The 20,724-nt window shown below is 35.1% G+C and overlaps 2 protein-coding genes and 1 non-coding gene across 3 annotated transcripts; all 3 read right to left on the bottom strand.

Annotated features, from left to right (window-relative positions):
* Positions 1 to 88: 88 nt before the first annotated feature.
* On the bottom strand, positions 89 to 3,079 carry LOC100777029 (blue-light photoreceptor PHR2). The gene is made up of 4 exons (XM_003536065.5): positions 1,913 to 3,079; positions 1,534 to 1,760; positions 1,339 to 1,440; positions 89 to 343 (listed from the first exon to the last, which is right to left on the bottom strand). Exons 1-4 carry the CDS (start codon positions 2,822 to 2,824, stop codon positions 262 to 264), a joined length of 1,323 nt encoding a protein of 440 aa, XP_003536113.1. The 5' UTR covers positions 2,825 to 3,079; the 3' UTR covers positions 89 to 261.
* A 964-nt stretch (positions 3,080 to 4,043) lies between these two features.
* On the bottom strand, positions 4,044 to 13,955 carry LOC100819794 (gamma-tubulin complex component 4 homolog). The gene is made up of 16 exons (XM_003536060.5): positions 13,564 to 13,955; positions 13,159 to 13,426; positions 12,942 to 13,078; positions 12,531 to 12,629; positions 11,469 to 11,589; positions 10,546 to 10,812; positions 10,331 to 10,411; positions 10,155 to 10,238; positions 9,146 to 9,232; positions 8,971 to 9,026; positions 8,675 to 8,872; positions 6,408 to 6,633; positions 6,095 to 6,183; positions 5,471 to 5,624; positions 4,408 to 4,530; positions 4,044 to 4,320 (listed from the first exon to the last, which is right to left on the bottom strand). Exons 1-16 carry the CDS (start codon positions 13,710 to 13,712, stop codon positions 4,261 to 4,263), a joined length of 2,199 nt encoding a protein of 732 aa, XP_003536108.1. The 5' UTR covers positions 13,713 to 13,955; the 3' UTR covers positions 4,044 to 4,260.
* Positions 13,956 to 17,555: 3,600 nt separating this feature from the next.
* Positions 17,556 to 17,645, bottom strand: MIR164B (microRNA MIR164b). The gene has a single exon (NR_048773.1). It is a non-coding gene; the product is annotated as a microRNA MIR164b (primary transcript).
* Between the last annotated feature and the right edge of the window lie 3,079 nt (positions 17,646 to 20,724).

The raw sequence follows: 20,724 nt of genomic DNA, 5'->3' as shown, positions 1-20,724 counted from the left end.
GACAAAGACATGAATTTTGGACTCAAAGATCTACTCAAAAGATGCCCGATGCAGACGAAATGTTACTCTAAGAATACCAACACTTGCCTTCGAGAAAATAATGTAAAGCTTCCATATTGAAATATAATGTATCTGTCAGTTACAACAGAACTTCAGAAGGGGAACCAAATCTTGTTCATCGAGCACCCTACTGCCATGTCTGCGTAGGGAACCAACCCACACCCTGAAACAAACTCTTTAATGCCCACTAGAACTTCCAGCTTAAGCATATGCTCCAGCACATGCAGTGACCGGAGCAGCTTCCAGCTGTTTCTTTGCAGAACTGTATTTTTTTGTTATAAACCTGGACAAATCAACAAGATAAAAAAATTCAAAAATCAGACTATATATACCCGTCTATTGCCAGAAACAGTATCCATAAATAATGTTTTGCTGACAAATAAGTGAATAACACAGCAATATATGTTATTTACAATACTATCACTCTGTATGATAACAATTAACAAAGCAGATAACAGAAGGCAAATCATTAAGTTGTAATCTCAAGCAAAACTTGATCGTTATTTGGTCAAATAGGAAATATTATGTTCTCCACGATTTCAAGAACCACAAGGCCACCCTTACATTTCTAGGTAAGGGGAATGAGATAAACTTAGACAAGAGAATCATTTAAAAAGTGCACGTGAAAGGCAAATAGTTGATATCAAGGTTTTTAAATTGCAGTCACAATTATGAATCCATCTAGAAAATTGCAGACAAATGCAGTTAAGGCAGCCACAAATGCAATTACAAAGACCCTAAAAACCTTGACATTGTGGTTGCAATTGCAGTCATGGATATGTTTTAGATATGAGTGTTTGCAACTTTCCCGTGCACACTAAAAAGGTTATCAATAGCGGACGGCAGAACATGTCACAAGGCCAAAATTCCACCATATAAACACGCCATTTCCAATGGCACTGCCATAACAGGCCTCCCTTCAAAAATTGCTTATGACAGAAAGGTCGGACAATGCCACATTATGATGTTATGGCAATATGGTGGTGCTATAATGGTTATTTAAAAACATTGGAACACTACTAACTTCATCCTTTTGAAAAAAATAGGAGAGCAATATTATAAGCATAGTAATCAATCTCGGATAGTGGTGTGCCACAGCTAACTATGAAAATGCTATAGCAGGATGACCGCTATTTTAAATATTATGATACAAAGTAAATAATTTATAACTATGAAAATGCTATAGGACCATTGCCATTTCCATATATCTCATGCAAAGAAAAATGTATACTGAAGTTCCAAGCAAAGCCAAAAAACAAGTGCACAAAAAATATTTACCTAAAGAAGTCCCTCCATAGCAACTCAAACATCAACCAATTTGTACCGTTTCTGGACGAGCCATTACCACCATCGTTCTTGTCCGCCGAAGCAGAAATGGCTCTGTCAGTAATACAATTCACCAGTGAGTATACACCCTATTCATACCAAGAACAATAATACCCTCAAACAGAACAACACAAAAAGACCACAGACCTGCTGGTAGTCTTCTTTAGTTCTTCATACATCGTGCGAGGGGAGAGGCATCCCATTGCCAACCACGGAGAAATCTTGCAGGAGAAGTTGGCACCATATATACTCTGTGTCCCATCCTTAAACCCCTTGTTTGGCTGAGCTGCACACTCAGCTGCAAATTTTTTGAGCCTCTGCAGTGCCTCAGTCTCCCCTCCTATCATAGAAGCATTGGCACCAAACTTCCCATCCTGCAAAATGATAACAATTAGCAACCAATATATATATAAACCATTGATGCTAACACAAGAATGCATAGAAACAAAGACACAACAAGTTAAAAATAAAAAGCGGAGATATAAGGTTGGTTGGGAAGGAGGAAAAGGTGGTTAAAATACAAAACCTGTGACATTGTTGCAGATGGATTAAGGCCAAGGTCCATTAAGGAAGGAATCTCCCCAAGCTCAAAATCACCGCGAGAAGGCATTCCCTTAAGATGATCTAAAGCTTCAATTGTCTTCCTTACCTCCAATTTCTGAACCCTATCCCTAAACCCTCCGTAATTGGAAGGCATGTCCTCCAATTGAAAAGGCAAATCGTCCACGTGATACAACGTGCTTCCCCAGAAGTACTTCACCTCCACATTCTCCTCCTTCATCGCCGCCTCCACCTTCTCCTCCGCCTTCGCCTCGTCGTGAGAGACCTCGCGGTGGGCGTACACGGCGTCGGCACCGACGGCCTTGGCGAGCTCCACCAGCACCGTCTCGGGCTTCCCGACGCGCACGACGAGATCGGAGCCGCGCGCCTGGAGGCTGCGGCGGAGGTCGGAGACGGAGTCGATGAGGAAGGCGGCGCGGTAGGGGCCGGTCTTGTCGAAGCCGGATGCCGACTTGCCGTAGTCGGAGGGGTCGAAGCAGTAGACGGGGAGGACGGAGAGGGAGTCGTTGTTGGCGGCGGTGAGGCACTCATTGTCGAGGAGGCGGAGGTCGTTGCGGAACCAGACGACGGCGGCGCGGCGGAGGGCGGCGGCGTTGGAAGGGTCGCGGGGGCGGTGGGGAGCGAGGGAGAGAGGGGCGTGGAGGGGGTTGGCGGAGACGGTGGATTTGAAGGAGGTTTTGGAAGGAGGAGGAGTGGTGGTGGAGAGAGAAAGGTGTGTGAGGGATGAGGCTTGGGTTGGGACTTTGAGCTTGGTTGGTTGAAGGGTGGTTGATGGGATATTCTTGGGTTGGACGAAGGGGAAAATGGTGGGGAGAGAGAGGGAGAGTGAGGCCACTGCAAATGCAGCTTCATGCTCTTTCTCTGCTTCCAAATCCATCTTGCTTAACCAAACGAAAACCTCTTCTTCCCTTATCTGCTATCTATGGATTATACCATTATCATGCCTTTTTATTTATATATTTTTCATCTCAGATTCTTTTTCATTTTTTGAATTGTTAAACCGTATTTATTTTAATTTTCTCCTTGTTATTTTATTTTCTAAAATTACTATAATAAGACTAAAATAAACATTTTTTTATAACTAATTTTGCTTTTTTTTTTTATTACATGCTCATAAACTAAGTTTGTTAATGGTTCATCTCATCTACCTTTGCAATGAGTGCTTTTTAATATTCTTTGTAGGCCAGCCACCTACACCCCCCACCTACCTAACCTTTTTTTTTTCTTTTTTTCTGTTTGCATTTTTACTTGGCGTTCGGTTCATGCATACACTACACAATGATTTGTATTCTCCAATTTCTCCTTATCGTTGGTGTTTTATTTTTGGAAAATGTCTATCGTACACCTGTTTTTAGGTGTATAGATGAAAAGAAGCTAAAGTTTTAAAAAAGAAAAATATAATACATGATGTGATGAAATATAAAGTAAAAAATATGAAATAAAAGAGACAAAATAAAAAATAAATATATAATTATAATGACTCTTTATTTTTTCTCAGCTGTGCATTTGTGATGGTTAGTTTAGCACTTTATTATATAAAGGAAGATTTTTAATATTTTTGTTCGTATATAAATTACTTCATTGATTATGAGCTAGCTGCCCCTACGGGAGTAGTGCATGTGTTGTCTGAATGATGGCATAGTAATAGAATATTCCACAGTAGTTATACGGTTGCTGCTCTGCATATTCATTTTGTTTTGTTTGTCTTATTGAAATAAGAGCAACTCAGAATAATTGGCTTATTCTATCATATTCCATTGGTATCACCTGATATAAAGAAGAGTTAGAGGATATAATGGCAATAGGGCAAATTCAGATTATAAAATGTGTTTTGGGTGGGAGGGCGTTTCCACAAGCAACCTAACCATGTGGGATTTGGGAAGAATACCATTTAGAGCATCTCCATTGGGATTCCTTGGAGAGTTTCTTAAGTGAAGAAACCGTCTCTTAGAAGAAACCACCATTGGAGAGAGTCTACGGGACATACAGGGTTTTTTCAACGGAGAGAAGTGAGTTTCGTCAGCAAGCACCCGTTCCTTAACAATAAAATACAATATCCCACACATTGTCCTTACATCAATGAACAACTAAAAAAAGAGGGAAACCAAATGAATCTCATTGCAGAAGAAGAACATGAAGAGAACAATATCCAGAACCGTACAAAAACAAAATTGAATTTTAATCACAACCAAAATTGATTTTTTAGACAATGAAGAGGATAGAAAACAAAAAGAACCAGATTTAACCAAAAAAAAAAAGTAGAAATTTCAGATCCCAAGTGAAGGCTGAACCAGCAAATCTAATGATCTAAAGTTAAACAGGAAGTGTAGGGCGTGGCCTAACAACATTCAGAACCCCCCTTGCAGCAGTTGCCTGTTAAGGGACAAAATAACAAACAACAATAAGAAACATTGATCTAAAGTTAAACAGTGAGACTAATTATCTATCTGATTGTTTTACCTCAAAGAAGGAATTCAGATTTAACCGCAAGAGAAAACGTCTCAAAAAGGGTGCCCGCTGACTTCCAGCAAGCCTGCTGCTGCGCAGTATAGTGTACAAGGAATTTGATTTCTTGTTGAATTCCTATAGATGTTTGGTTAGATAAAACAAACATAATAAATGAACAGTCAAAACAATAGATTTCAGTAAAGGACGGAGATCTTATCTAAATCTAAAATATAGAAATGTAACGAGTAATTTGAAAAGGTCCAATCAGGTGAGACAGGGAGGAAAAATGGATGTGCCTTTATTCATTAGACACACAGATTGCATTTAAATATATATCTGCCCCAGCAATTTAGCCCCGGTTAGAGTAAATTTCTATGAATACATCTAAAGTGAAGAGAGAAAGTTCAACTTTTGACAGTATACATTTAAGAATAAATGACATAATTCGTAATTTTTCATTTCTTGTTCATTGAGTCAAAGGAGGTAGTACTTCAGATATCTGAAGGGAAATAGAAACGCTCAAGCATATATTTCCATATAAATTTATGCCAGCTTCCACTAAAAAAGGAGGCTTGTGGGAAACAGAACCATGAAGAAGCAACTATATTGTACTTTTTCTGACTACTACCAGACAAGTTCAATTGTTGATAATTAATATTGTTTAGAAGTCAATTCTCAAGTTCCTCAAAGCCAATTTAGCCTGTCTTATGGTAGATCTAAGAGATACAGCTATAGAATTCACAGATTTATCATCATAACCTTACCCACATCATTGATTATTAAGTTATAATGAAATTATATGGAGAAAGGTGAGTCAAAAAAAAAAAAGCAGAGCATTTTTCTGCTATTCATAATATATCATAATATTACAGCAAGAATGCACATGACACAGATTGAATAAGATGATCATTAATTAGTATAGTTTTTAAGTTTTTCTCCCTCTTAATTAAAAAAGGTTCAGATAATTGAGCCTACTAATTTTAATATATGAAGTTGTATGAGGAAAATAATGGCTTTATTGAGATACTTATTCCTGTACGGTTATTTGGCAAACAAAACCAGCAATGCATATCACCTCAGCTATATGCTCCAGTTCAGAAGTATTTGAACAGTTATCTTGGTTCTCAATATTCCAGCAAAATTGCAGGCAAAGCTTCATGATACTATCCAGTATCCTTGACACAGAACCAATGTCCAAGAAAGTTTGTGAAATTAAGGCTGACAGATACCTGTAGGAGACATTAAAGTCAAATAGCATGATGAACTAATTAGCAATATTTAGGTAAAATAGCCACCAGAAGGCATACAACAAACCACACTAACTAGTTTATAATTCACAGAGCAATAAACAGTTTAAACAATGTGGCACCTGACAAATGCTTCCCTATTTCTCATTAAACTGCTAGTTCAGGGTAAAGGAAGCTGCTTTTTGATCTACTGTTACTATCCATACTCAATAACAGCAAAGTGAAAAACTAAGTTATCTTTGACCACAAAAGTAAAAATATGATCCCTGTAGGTGACAGCAATAGGATAAAAGTTGGCCTAATGAGTCAATGGTCACTAAGAGCTGAATTTAATTTGGATAAATATGATCATGCTGGTATTGATAGTATGCATGTGAAATAGTTCGGCAAGAAAAACAATTTTATGCCACTATAAAATGTAAAAACTAAACATGCAATAGAGAAATTATTACTCTTGATGAAAGCCCACAAGTTCTGTAAAATCATGAGACTCTTGAATATGAGATTGCAAAATATTCCATTGAGACTCTATCACATCAACCTGCAAAGGAAAGCACAATTTTAAATGTTAAACAGGCATTTTATTCGTCATAAAAAGGTACAGTACACACCAAAAAATTGTAATTAGGATACCATCATTGTGCTTTTGCTCAAACCAAACTCAAATTGAATTTATTTTTTTTGCTAAAAATATTGATGATGATAATTTATAATAACAGTATAATAAATTTAAAATCAAAGACAAGATATGAATGAAATGACAACCTGAATATAAAATTGGAGATTTCTGACCAAGAATGCCATATGTTCTCTAACACGCCACATCGGTCGAAACCGCTGTCGTTTCTGCTGTGCTTCTGAGCACTTTTCTTGATCATTTCGGTGTTTGGGAAAATCACTATGATATTGGTGCATTACAGATGCCCATAATTTCTCCAACTCCATTTGTGTTCGTTTGAGCCGTAGTAAGTATTGGAATATTCTTAGGTACCTGTAAAAAGTGTTATTTGTGCAGAAAAGTTACTGAACTAGAAATAACATCTCAAGTATATTACGATATAAAGGCCTTATTTGAATAAACTTCTCCATAAGTACTTTGAAAAGAAAATACAAAAGGTAAAATTGATGAAGCTTCTACCAGAAGTTAAAATCAATTTATGCACTTCAACTTTAATAAAAGCTCTCTCGTTAATCTAACTTCTCCAATAGCTGATGTGCATCAGCTTATATTCAACTATGAAGGAAGTTTAATTCATTTTTATTTTCTTCTTCAATAAGTGCTTAACTGATTATATAAAGAAGCCATAATACCAAAGCATTGTTATAGTACGAGAGGGAGGGAACAAATCCTGATTAAGTGATTATTGAATAATACATGGTGAACATTAAAACACAGTCACGTGACTTTTTCAAACACTCTTTCAATCTTTAACCATTTAAGCCAGATTATCCAACGGTCCACATTTGTTCATAATAAAACTAAACCAGTGGTTTCAAAAGATATATCCCCTATACATAAATAATATATATCTTTTAAACTAACGATCCTTTTGATAATGTAACAGTCGTACATCTTGCTGATAATTGCTATGCATACATAGTTTGTGCACTTAAATTACATACAATTATCTAATTTCTTCTCTTTTGATGCTTCTTTTGACTTAAAAAGATAGAAATTTAGATTCTTTTGAGTTTTTATCTTAAGAATGCTAAAGTTAGTAATTTTACAGAGTTTTTATTTTGTAGAGTTTTTGGATACATCAACAGAAAAATGGAAAATGTATGAAGAATTGGAGCAGCGTGCTCAGCACGAGAAGCCAAGCTAGAAGCCAATTGTATCATGCATGTGCGCTAAGCGTACATTTGGAAGCTTAGCACGTGGTCACTTAAGCCAATTTATACTATGCATGTGCGCTCAACGCGCATATGCAGGCTTAGCGCACAGTGATTTTTCGAAAAACATAACAGTGCAGCATTTTGAAGGATATAAAAAGAGGCATTGTGCTTTTTGGAGAGTTTTTTTAGGGCATGCCCTGAAGCAAAAACATCCACTTTGGGAGCTCTTCCATTTTCCTAGTTTCATCTTTTGTTTTTGAACCTCTCATGACTATGAGAGACTAAATTACCCATTGTTGGGGGTTTGTATACCAAATACTCTTTAATGTAATGATTTTTACTATCCATTTAATGTTATTTCAATATTATTGTTTCCTTTCTAAGTTTATTGTCTTGTTTATGGTTTGATCATCCATTCACATGTATATTATAGGGTTTTAATCATTGGGAAATGTTTTTACCCTAAGAGTGGTGTTATTAAGCCTTATTTATGCATCTTTAAGCAAATTATTTGGTTTAGCTCTTAAGAGATTAGGAATGAAATTAGGTGATTTAGGCTCTTTCCCATGAGGAATCATGGTTAGAGTAGTTTAATTGATGAAGGTAATAGTCGGAATAACTTTAAATGGTGAAAAATCCTTAACATTGCATCAAGAGTAATCAAATGCCCAACATTTTTCCAAATACCTGCACCAAATATCATTTTCCACCTCCAAGTGTTTGTTTTCTTGTCTCTTGTATCTTGCTCCACTTTCCTATCCACTGTTATGGTTGAAGTTTACATTTCGGCACAATCACTTTGAAAAATATTCAGTTTAGTCATCTATTCGCTTAAAACCCAGTATCTACAAACTCTGAGCACAATCAAAGTCCCTACTTTTTTCAAATAAGCCAATTCATTTGGGACCCTACGGATCCACTCTTTTTCCTATTCAAAGATCAACCTTTTGTCTGTGTTTTTCACATCGACAATTCTTTACAGATGAAGAGATGTCAAGGAAACTTCTTTTTGCCGTTTTAATATTACTTTGACAAATTAGTACACTTGCACACTTTGTTTACAATGCCATGACACTTTTTAAGAAGTTTTATACCATAAAGGGTTTCCAGTTAGATCTAGTGTATAAAATAATAGCAAGAGAAAAAGAATAAGTCAATAAACCCTTGGCCGCAGGACATTAGCGGTAGAAACTTACTTAGAGAGGACTTCTTGAGTAAAGAACAAATGCAAAGGCCAATCAACAGAATATTCAAGAGCAATACCATCCCAACCATCTACTGACACTTCTGACGAAGCATTTGAAAGTGAAGCACCAGAGCTACCATCTATAGAAGAGGTTGGCTTTGGTAAATCCAATAGGGAAGGTTTAACTGTGATTCCAAAAGATGGCATCCTAGAAGAGAAAGAGGACATTTTAGCACATAGAGTTCATAACAACTCAGCATGAAGCTAGCAAAAATGGAAGGAAAAATAATGAATTGGGATCCTAACCGCAAGGACACTTTAGAGAAATATTTGTCTTCTTCACCAATAGTTTTTAATGCAGCCTACATTCCAATGGAATTGCAATTAAGCTTTGTTAATGCATCTAAAAACATGAACATGCTGATGTAACTAAAAGGTGAATGGCATTAAGCCAAAAAATCATATCATAAGGTAAACAAACCAGCTGAAATGGGACCATAAGATCAGCTTCAGCTGTTGACTGACGTGGTGGCAATCGCATTAACTGACGACTTTCCTCAAGGAAACACTTGCACAGAAAATAATGAGTAAATCAAAGATGTCAGTATAATTTCATTAAAATTACAAGATAAACTGAAGTATGAACCTCAGCAACTGTTGCATATCCAAGGCATAGGATATAGACAAGGCACTGCCCAATGTTGATTTTGTAGTTTAAAGTTTAAACGAATTTGCAACATCTCCTATCTTGTAACTGAATTATTTACTAGTTCAGAAATCAAACAAATATTTTTTACCATTCTCAAATAGATCATTCAAAAAATAATGAACAATGCAAATGTTGGAAATCTAAGAATGAGTGAATGACAGGGGGAAACTCATCTAACATAATTTATAATTTATAATCAATTACAAATTACTCAAGCTACTATCAAAATAAAGTAATCCACCGTAAATTTCACTACATATAAATTGATGACAATTTACAAGTAATGTCATATGATATGGCCATAGACACAAACACACAAGGATAATGATAAAACCAATATAATCACTTTCAAGGGTTAAAACAAACACATGCAGAAAAGGAGAAAACATATCATTGAAATCACTATTTGATGGATGGATAGTTATCAAAAGTTCAAAACTCCTATTCCCCTTGACATGCCCAAAGGGTCACAAGGGGACATGTTGAGTCTGTGGGTCAAGTTCAACCCAATGACCCATTTCCTATGGCTTAAATAGGAAAGGGCCCCATCAGATGCAGGGTGCTATTTGTCAAGAGTTGGCATGGTGGTAAGCACTCTTGGTCATATCACCCCCATGCCCCAACCCCAACTGTTCATCTTCTCTCACTTCCATTTCAAACAAATGCCAAGCTTTAAAGATAATAAACAGTCTTTTCTTTAACACAAATAGAAAAAATGGGCAAGTTGACAGATACTCATTGCCAGTCAAAATGTTGGTATAGATAACATCTCAAGATTTACCTGGAAGAAATCTCCTTTTGCCAAAAGAAAATAGTCTTTTAAGGCCTTCAGGTGGCCATTCAAGTCAGCACGTACCACCACAAGCTGCAGACATGGAGGGAATAGAAATTGAAGTTTCTGAAAATAAATGCTCTAAAAACTAATAAATACATGAACCAGGAGATTATGTTAAGCACCTGCCAGAGATGACTAGCTGCAATGGCCTGAACAGAGTCCACAGCACATTCAAATGATCTTTTATGAAATTCAGATGATTCCTGGGGAAAGTTAATGAGTTTGCTTAAAAACTAACTGGAAATGTTAATAGTAAAGAAAGACTTATTAGTCAGTTCGTTAAAACCATTGAAGTAAACCAGATAAAAGGGTGCCAACAATCCAACTACATGAAAACCTTTAGGTTCAGAAGCATTGCTTCAATCTTATCTGCCTCAGATTGTGGAAGCAAATCTTCTCCCATTCCCATATTAATTGCAGGTTCCCTCTGAAAATGAAAACGCCCTGCTAATCCATGTATTTTCTGAAAGCTTTTAGGCATTTGAGGATGCACAGCATCCCCAGACTGGAAGGAAGGACTTGGATTTCGCAGAACCCTAACAGCTTTGCCAGCAAAAAGAATTGATTCAGCAACACGCATAGGTATATATTCAGGCAGCATATCCTGCAAAACAAAATATGTAAACAATAAAAATTGTATGCATAAACACCAGGTGACCTGTCGATCTAAAGTAAAGGACAATAAGAACTTCATGTATTAAACTGGACAAAATCCCATTCATTAAAAAATGAGACATGGAATGCCATTGATACAAAAAAGAGTGCTACAAACACTAAGAGCCAAAACAATATTCATCAAAAAGATGACATCCGTTTCAAGGTATAATTCTGCATTCCAAGGAATGACATTCCTAGGACTACTATAACCAGAAATATTATTTCTGAGTAAATTAAAAAATATGTTTGGTTAGATTTTAATATTCCTAGGAATATCTTTTAAAATTCAAAATGATTAGAATAAAAAGTAAGTAGAAATGGACGTTATAGTTGGGATAGAAAATAACTTTCCGTATTCCTACGAGTATAACTTTCCCAACCCTAGCATAGGAACACAAATTAAGTAAATCAAGGTATTACTACTTTCCCAGGCCCGAACAATACCTAGGAATACTTTTTTATGGCCCATAACAATCATGGGAATATAACATTCCAAAGTTCACATTCTCAGCAATAAATTTTAAACCTTGAAACAGTCACACCCAAAGGAAATCGCTCAGTCTCATGACATGTCCAGAACTAGCCAATAACGAGAGCAATTACCAAAGAAATGTGAAAGCCCAAGTGCCAATCAGTCAAAGATGCATCATCAGTTGACATGCGTGCCAACTTTTCAGAGATGTCCGGATGAGATGAGCTATTTTCTACATCTCTATCTTCTTGCCTGAAAAGCAAACGAATCAGGTCAAGTATATAATTGCAAATAAAAGATCTCAAAACATAAGAAACAAGAAATTATCAATGCAACCAAACAATCACAAAGTTTGAAAGGAGAGGATGAACTAATATCCAGATAAATTAATTTTCATGTACCAAACACGTCATATATTTTAGCACATAGTTTTTTTCTAGTTTGGAGGGGAGAGATTGGAGGTGATAAAACCTTTCTTTTTATCGTTTTGGTAATAGAATCTCTTAAGTATATACATAATAGATAATGTTGAAATTATGGAGTTTTAAGTATAGAGACACAGAATAGAAAGAAAAAAAAAACAAAAATACTATGAAATTGATACTGACCTCATATGATGTGATGTATTACAATGTGATGATGTGATCATAAAACATAGAATACCAACCCTTACAATCATAATCCTAACTAACAGGACACAAATCATGAGATTGTGAAATATGGTAATCAATCTTAAAATATAGGGAGAAAATAGGCAAACTGATCCTAAAGGGTAATCTAAGATATTATAAGATATGATCAATATAATATTAGATATTTTCATACATTCTAACAGATAAAACAAATAAGTATCGTTAATGTTTAGTCATTGGAAAATCATGCTGACAACAGCATATAACAGAAACTATTGAAATATAGCAGGGGCTACAATTGTTTTGATAACTTATGACAACAATAATTCTGTATATTCAATTTAATAGTATGATACATCAATTGTGGAAATAAAAATTTTCAACAAAGGCCTTCAGCCCTTCAAAAAGCTTGGAATACTGGGATAATAAATGAAAAGTATATATTATCTAATCAGCATTCTTGCAATACAACACCGCCGCGTCAGTCTACCTCTATAATTGATTTCAACACAACAACATGCATATCAACAGTATACACACTAAAAATTAATACTGAGTTACCTCCTAATGAAAAACTCTCCATACTGGTCTTGAAGAATCCCATAAACTATCCAGGATGCAAGCTGGTTATACATGACCTGGTGTCCATGCCAAAGAAGCCTAAGCTTTGGACAAGAATAACCAAAAAAGATAATAAGAATTAACCAGGAGTGTAATCTGAAGACTGATGCAATGTTTTAAGGATCAGAATAAACAAATCAAACCCAAAAAGAAATCCATCATTAACCTGAAAACCAACCAACATGATAGTCTTAGATATTTTTTCTTCCCACCTATAATTTTTTTACTACACTAAAGACTATGTAGTGACTAACAGCATTAAAAAATTCATGACTTAAAACCACAAATGTTTATTGACTACTAGTCTAACACAACAGCAAAAGAAGACTACGCGTGAAAAGAATTGCATACCTTTGCATGCAAGTCTGTAATTCAGGCACTCCACAGTGACATCTCTTATGTAGAAGATTAAGAAGCTGACCTCCACGAATATCATCACGCTCAATCTCTAGGATGAGCTCATATAGAGGAGGCAAAAGGCAAAGAAACTGGAAAGCAAGTCGAAAATAAAGCCAACATCAAAATACACACACACACAAAAATAAAAGGTGGGAACAGAAAAAATGACCTTGTTAAGACCCTGAGTAACTGTTGCCAAGATAGGCATGGTTTCAGACAACAACTTCTGCTCAATATGCAGAACCGCAGACCTATAAACTGAGAGTATTTCAACAATGCCACTGGCTAGTGCCCTACGATAAACACTTCCCTTCTCCTTTTTCTCCAAAGGTTTCGCATTTGCAGACCTTATCCAACTTAAATCCCTACACTTTGCTGAAAACCGCTCCATCTCCCTATAATAAAACCCCAACACGATGATCCTCTCAATAAGTTCCCTGCACCCAACAACACAATCCATTCGAAAATTTCAATTTTCAAAGTGCCCATTATAAAAATACCCCCACAAAATAAACGAATTGTATCTTGGGGTTCAGAAAAAAAATAAAAAAATGAAGGTTACAGTGAGAAGAACCTGTCGCTTGGGTCGATAAAAGGGATGTCGGGGGCGAGCTTGAAAGTGCATTCGTCGGAGATGGGGGTTTCGGCGGTGAGCTGGTCCCGGCCGTCGATGATTAAGTCGCCGGTGTAGCCCAGCAACGACAGCAGAAGCTCGTGCAACATTGTTGTCTCTTGAGAAACTAACCTATCGCTTTGTGGAGAAGAATGAGGAAATTAGAATTGTTGGATTTAGATCATCGAGGTTTGAAATTTTGTTTAAAGTCGTAAGAGAGTTCACTCCAAAGTCCAAAGTTAAAGTTCGAAAAGTATTGAGCAGCTAGGGCTATTTTTTTTTTTTTTCTCTTCAAAAGCCACTCCCAGAACACAGCACACACTGCCACTAGTTGCTTTACTCCGTTTTCTGAAAAGCAAAAAATATTAAAATTGTGATGTTTGCAAATTATTATAATGATGTATCTTTTTTATGTAATTATAATAATGTATCTAAAATAAAATGTTGATTTTTATGTTTTTTAATAAAAAACATAATTTTAAAAATTAGTTTTATTTTATTTTTTAAATGAAATATAACACAAGATTGAGGCTCAACCACGTTCCGTCAAGAAAAGTAACTTTGTGTCATCTTCAATCATCCACCAGACACCTGAGATACTCGATCGTCAAGATAACTATGGCACCTAACGGCAAGAACTTACCAAGGGATTATAGTTAGGTTAAAGTTCCTGAAAAGCTTGTCAGAAAAGTTTCTAATGCTAACTATTATTTGTTAAATGCTTAATTGACAAAAGCATATCATTCACTGTTACGCTTTAATGTGTGATCTTAGTGTTCATAATAAAGACACAATTCAATCAATAAAAATTACCACACATGCAAAATCACAAGATACAAATATACCTTAAAATCACACCCACCACCTTATTTGTTATTTTCTCATTACCTTCTTCCCTTGTTATTTTTATCTGTCTGATTCACATATCATTAGGAATTCTTAGCATCATCTTAAAAAGTAAAAGAAGAAAAAAAAGAACATAATTCTAACTGCAATTTGTTAATGGAATAAAATTTATCAAAAGAGAAATTTGACTTTAATAACAATTTATGTTTTTTAATCATCATAATTAAAATCTTTAACTTTCCGGTGAGATTTGAAATATTGTTAAAGTTTCAATTTTTTGAATTGATTATGTGATTAGTATATCGTCCAAAACTTAGATGGTCTTCAAACTCATTATACTTTCCCAAGTGATTATATGAGGATTGAATTCAAGTTTTTTCACACAAATTAAATTAATACATATTTAGAAGTCAGGTAAAAACGTAGATTTGAGTTAAAAGTATTTTTGTAAAAAGATATAAACTCTTATTTTTACTTTCATTTTATTTTTATCACTAATCTTTAAATTGCATTTGAACGCAAGTTACATTAAAATATGGGTCACGACCATTTCAACTGAAAATCATAAATATACTTGTAGTCATTGAATTTAATAACAACTTGTTACTAAAAGTAGAACTATAAAGTTGTTAACTCTAAGATGAAAAAGGAAACTCTCATACTACAAAAACACTCAAATTTTCACTAATATTCTAATTCCCTGCCTTCGTATTGTACAAAATGTTACTATTACAAACTAATCCATAAGCAATTAGCGACCCTTCGAAACAGAAGAATTAAGTTCTCACCACAACAAATTCACACTACCATAAATTCTCTTCGTTCATAATAACTTCCCACTCGACACACATGGTAATATATTTCCACTAGTCATCAAAATGACTTAAGAAGTCTTAAAAACACAAAACTTGCCTTACTAAGGCCTAAAGGTGTTAGAACTTAATCTTTCAAAATTAAATAAAAAATAAAAACTGACTTAATTACTACTTAGAAAAATGCAAACAATACTTTCTCTGAGATTTTTTCTTAACACGGAATGTCGCTTAACATTCTTCTTATTACTCATCATTCCACTAATAATACTCCACTAATTATACAACCATACATAACCTGTTGCTTTATCATTTGAATTCAAACTCTCCAAATTGTTTTCATAAAGTTGGACTCAAATCATTATTAACTTGTGGAAGATTGACTAGTTTTTGTGTTGCCTTTAACATACTTTGACTTATATATACTTTCTTTGATATTCGTAATTACATCTTGCAAATCTTATTTCACCCTCATAGTATTAGACCTTCTTACAGGACCTTTAATGTCATGTAAAAGATCCCCTGTTTTGCTGATTGTATCCTCATTACTTTTATGCATATTTTGTGCCTTCTTATTTCATTGTTCAATTAGTTTGTGTCAGGTTGTGTCACTCGAGCCTTATGGATCATTTGCAAAAATCCATTATACGAGGAATTTAGGTCTTGAGGATTAGCTCAAAATAATTTTTAAAAATTCAAATTAATAAAGACAAAAAATCAACAAAATAATTGATTGAAAAATAAAATAAAATATAACTATTTATAAAGAATAAAAATGTATTTAGATTTTTAATTTAATTACACAACAAACATTACCACAATGATTGTAAAAGCTTTTGCAATCTAAAAACTGTGATTACATATATTTTAATTGTTAGTTTTAATCAGAATTTATAACTTTTTATTTATTACATTTTAAAACTTATTTAGATGGCGTAAATCCATAATTTGGTATTCAGCACCGAGCGGATTGAACTCTCTAGCATTTTTTTCAAAATATAAATACGATTCAAGTAAATCAGAATTATACTATTTTATAAGAAGTTCTATTAATTTTTTAATACACCCTTTATAATTTTCCACGCCTCTTTTTTTTTTCATGTTATAAAGAAAAGAAAAAGGGTACAACTGCACATGTATATTTTCTCATAACGGTAAGAAATCATCTTCAACTCCATCAAGAACTGCGGTTTCCGACCCCGTAACGATGTTGTTTCTTCAGAAGAATTTTCCTGCAAATAGTGTAGGCACAAGACATTGGTGTAAAACAGTGGCTGTTTCAGTTCCACACGTAACGCCATGTCTTTTTGAACTTGGAGATGAAGTACTTGAATCTTTTTCACACTGTACACTGACGGTTGTATACATCTAGATTAGTTTATTTCAATAAAACATTCTTATTAAATTTTTCATATACAATTTAAGAGCTTCCCAACAAACTACTAACTTTGGTTTTTATTATAAGAAATAAGCGATATTATAAAAACAATGTTTTGAAGCTCTTAAGTTAATGACTGAGTACACACTAATTATAAGAAACAAGTAATAATATACCAAGTCAATAATTTAAGAGCTCCAAAACATTCTTCTTTGCAATATATGTGCTTCTTATAATAAGGACAAAGGTAGTACTACATAAGCCTAATAATAAAGATTCTTTGACAGCGAAATGCATTTGGACAGCTAGATTGTCGTACCGAGATATTAACATGTTTCAGCATTTTCGATTACACTACAAGTCTTGCAAATTGAAACTTTCCGCTATTACACACTGCAAGCAAACTCATCGTCCATGGCCCCGCTCTTACGTGTCAGGTGCCTGATCGAGTTACATTGCATTCGGAGACTCAAAAAATTGAATTGAAATGTCCTCAACTTTAGAAACTATATACTACTGCTTACGTAGAATAGTGTTCACTTTCAAAGCAGATATTAGTAAATAACACCATCTATAGCAGGAAAAAAAAATGTGTTCATAGTTCTTACTTAAACATCCAGAGTTACACATGGTATTTCTCAGTATGGTGCATGATATCTCAGTGATGAAATGAAATTACTGTTCAAAGGGTAGTCAGATAAAATGGTACGTAATTAATCTTTCATTTGTTGGAGACCACAATGTAACATTGATATGCTTCACACTGTTTCCAACAACAAGAAGAGTCATCATGTAAATTTGGAACTAAATTTACGTGGGAAATTAACAAATTAAGACAGAGGGAAAGCAATTACCTCATGAAGTGGCAGACTCACCGGAGTAACTGAGAAAGAGATGGAAGGGAGGGTGAGGAAGCCGTGTTGGAGAAGGGGAGCACGTGCAAAGGGTTCAATGGCGCTTAAGAGAGCCTAGAGAGTTGCACGTGCCCTGCTTCTCCAACAAGGAGCTTCTCACCCAGTGAAGAAGAATCACTTCACACCTTGAGTATGCGAGTGTGGTAGTAAGTAGAGGCTCAGTATTTATAGGTAGCAAATTCTGAGAGAGAGGGACAGAAGAGATTAATATAAGCAGCGTGGCAGGAGCAACGAGTGAAGTGAAAATGAAGTTATGGAGTGAGAGAAATTATTAAATTAATGATCTCACACCACTATGTATTATATTTTCATATAATACATTATCAATTTTTTTTAGTTTATAAGAAAAAATTAATAACATTCGATTATATAAGAAAAAATTAATAACATTCGATTATATATTATCATGAAGGAAGAAATATTAGATTATTCTAAATTAGTATTAGCCTTCTTTTTCATTTCAGTTAGAGTAGTTATAATTATATTAATCTTTTCTCTCTTTTCCGTTAGAGTAGTTATAACTGTTTTAGCTGTCATAGTTGTCAGTTAGTTTATTATAAACTAACTCTTGTATATATCTGTATTCATGATTGAATTGAATAATGAGAAGTATTCCTTTCGTCTTCTTCTTTGAGCTTCTTTTTCTCTCTCTTTTAGAACATGTTGTGCCATAAGTTTTACATGGTATCAGAGCTCTTTAATTGAAAAGCTCTGTTGCGCACTCTCTTTATTCTTCCTCGATACAAGCATTGTTTCAATTCTCCCATGGCTTCACCCAATCCTTCAGCACTAGAGGATTCGCTTAATCCTTATAGTCCATATTATGTGCATCTAAGTGAGAATCCATCAATCTCACCTGTTTCTCCTCTTCTTAATCCCACAAATTATAACTCATGGTGCAGATCAATGTCTACTGCACTCAGTGCGAAAATAAGCTGGAGTTTGTCGATGATTCTTTGCCACAACCAGCGCCTAATCATGCTCTTCATACTGCATGGAAACGTCCCAACAATATGGTGGTTTCGTGGTCCTTTACTTCATGCTGCTACTTTGATAAATATCATTCCTACACCTTTTCTGAAAAAAGAGTCCCCATATCAAAAACTCTATTCTGCATTATATGATGTTAATTTACTTTGAGTTTTTGGTTGTCTATGTTACACTAGCACTCTCAGTGCTAACAAAAAAAAGCTGGATCCTAGAGCCTTACCTTGTGTTTCTGGGATTTAAATCCCACAAGAAAGGTTACATTGTGTACAATATCCATACACGAACTATTGAAGTGTCTCGAAATGTCATTTTTTATGAGAACTACTTTCCTTTCTCCACTCTCAACATTACTGACCCTACCATCCTTGCTCACCCTTCCATCACTACCTATAATCCACAAGCCATTTGTTCTCCTATGGATCCCCCTTCTTCTACACCTTTACCTCCTCAACCTGACCCTATAGCTGTTGACCAGCCATATATTGAACCCACCTCCTCTGAACATTCCATTCGTAAGACTGACAGAGTTTGAACCAGACCCATCAAATACAATGACTATCAAACCAGTTTCGCATCAACCACCGTCACTAATCATCTAGGCACCAAACATCCTATTTCCTCTGTGATTCCCTATAATAAGCTCTCTTCCCATTATCTCAACTTTATTCTTAATGTCTCTGCTAATTCTGAGCCTAAGTCTTATACTGAAGCCTCTAAACATGATTCATGGGTTCGAGCTATGCATGGTGAAATTTGTGCTTTAGAAAGGAATCATACATGGGTGCTTACTGATTTACCTCAGCATAAAAATGTGATTGGTTGTGAATGGGTGTACAAGATCAAACATAATGCAGATGGCTCTATTGAACGGTATAAGGCTCGTTTGGTTGCTAAGGGCTATACTCAAATTGAAGGTCTGGACTATTTAGATACTTTTTCTCCAGTAGCCAAAATTACTACGGTTCGACTTTTGTTGGCACTCACTGCTTTGAGTAAGTAGTTTATCAGACAGCTTGATGTCAATAATATGTTCCTTCATGGTGATCTTAATGAAGAGGTGTATATGGTTCTACCTCCAGGTATGAAATATACTAAACTTGGTCAAGTTTGTAAGTTACAAAGATCTCTCTATGGGTTGAAACAGGCCAGTAGTCAATGGTATGCTCGATTATCTACTTTTCTTGTGGCTCATGGCTTCAAACAGTCTAGTGCTGACTATTCTCTTTTTACTTTGAAAAGAGAAAATTCATTCACTGCATTATTGGTCTACGTTGATGATATTGTTCTGAGTGGGAATGATCTCTCTGTTATTTCTCATATTACAAAATTACTAGATGACACTTTTAAGATCAAAGACCTTGATAATTTGGAGTATTTTCTTGGATTTGAAGTTACTCATGGAACCTCTGGTATTAACATTTGTCAAAGAAAGTATGCTTTCGATTTTCTCACCGATACTCATATGTTAAATTCCAAGCTTGTTTCTACTCCTTTTGATTACTTTACCAGACTGCATCAATCCTCTGGATCATTGCTTTCTGATTCACAGATTTCTTCATATAGATGCTTAATTGGCAGGTTAATATACCTTACAAATATTAGACCTGATATCACCTTTGTCGTTCAACACCTGAGTCAGTTCATTGCTTCTCCTACTACTGCTCATTACATGACTCTTTATCGTATTCTTTGATACATTAAAGTTGCTCCTGGTTTGGGTATTTTCTTTCCTTCTACCAGTGAGCTTCAACTCAAAGCCTTTAACGATTCTGATTAGGCTGGATGTATTGATACTAGGAAATCCATTCTGGTTTTTCTGTTTATCTTGGTTCATCACTTATATCATGGAAATCTAAGAAGCAAACCATAGTCTCAAGAAGTTCTTCTAAAGCTGAACATTGTGCCCTTGCTACTGTAACTTTTGAAATTCAATGGCTCACATATTTGCTTCATGACTTTGGTATTATTCATAAGTCTACTTTGGTGTTCTGTGACAATAAATTGGCTCTCCACATTGCAGCTAATCTTATCTTCCATGAAAGAACCAAGCATATTGAAATTGATTGTCACTTGGTTCGTGATAAGCTGCTTTCGGGTTTGATCAAGCTCTTGTCTATTGCTTTAGCACAACAACTTGTTGATGTTTACACAAAGGCTTTAGCTCCTGGTGCTTTTCATTTTA

The sequence above is a fragment of the Glycine max genome, chromosome 10 (genome assembly GCF_000004515.6).
Source record: "Glycine max cultivar Williams 82 chromosome 10, Glycine_max_v4.0, whole genome shotgun sequence".
Classification (NCBI taxonomy): domain Eukaryota; kingdom Viridiplantae; phylum Streptophyta; class Magnoliopsida; order Fabales; family Fabaceae; genus Glycine; species Glycine max.
Note: the sequence above shows the minus strand (reverse complement) of the source record. Positions and strands in the feature narration are given on the sequence as shown.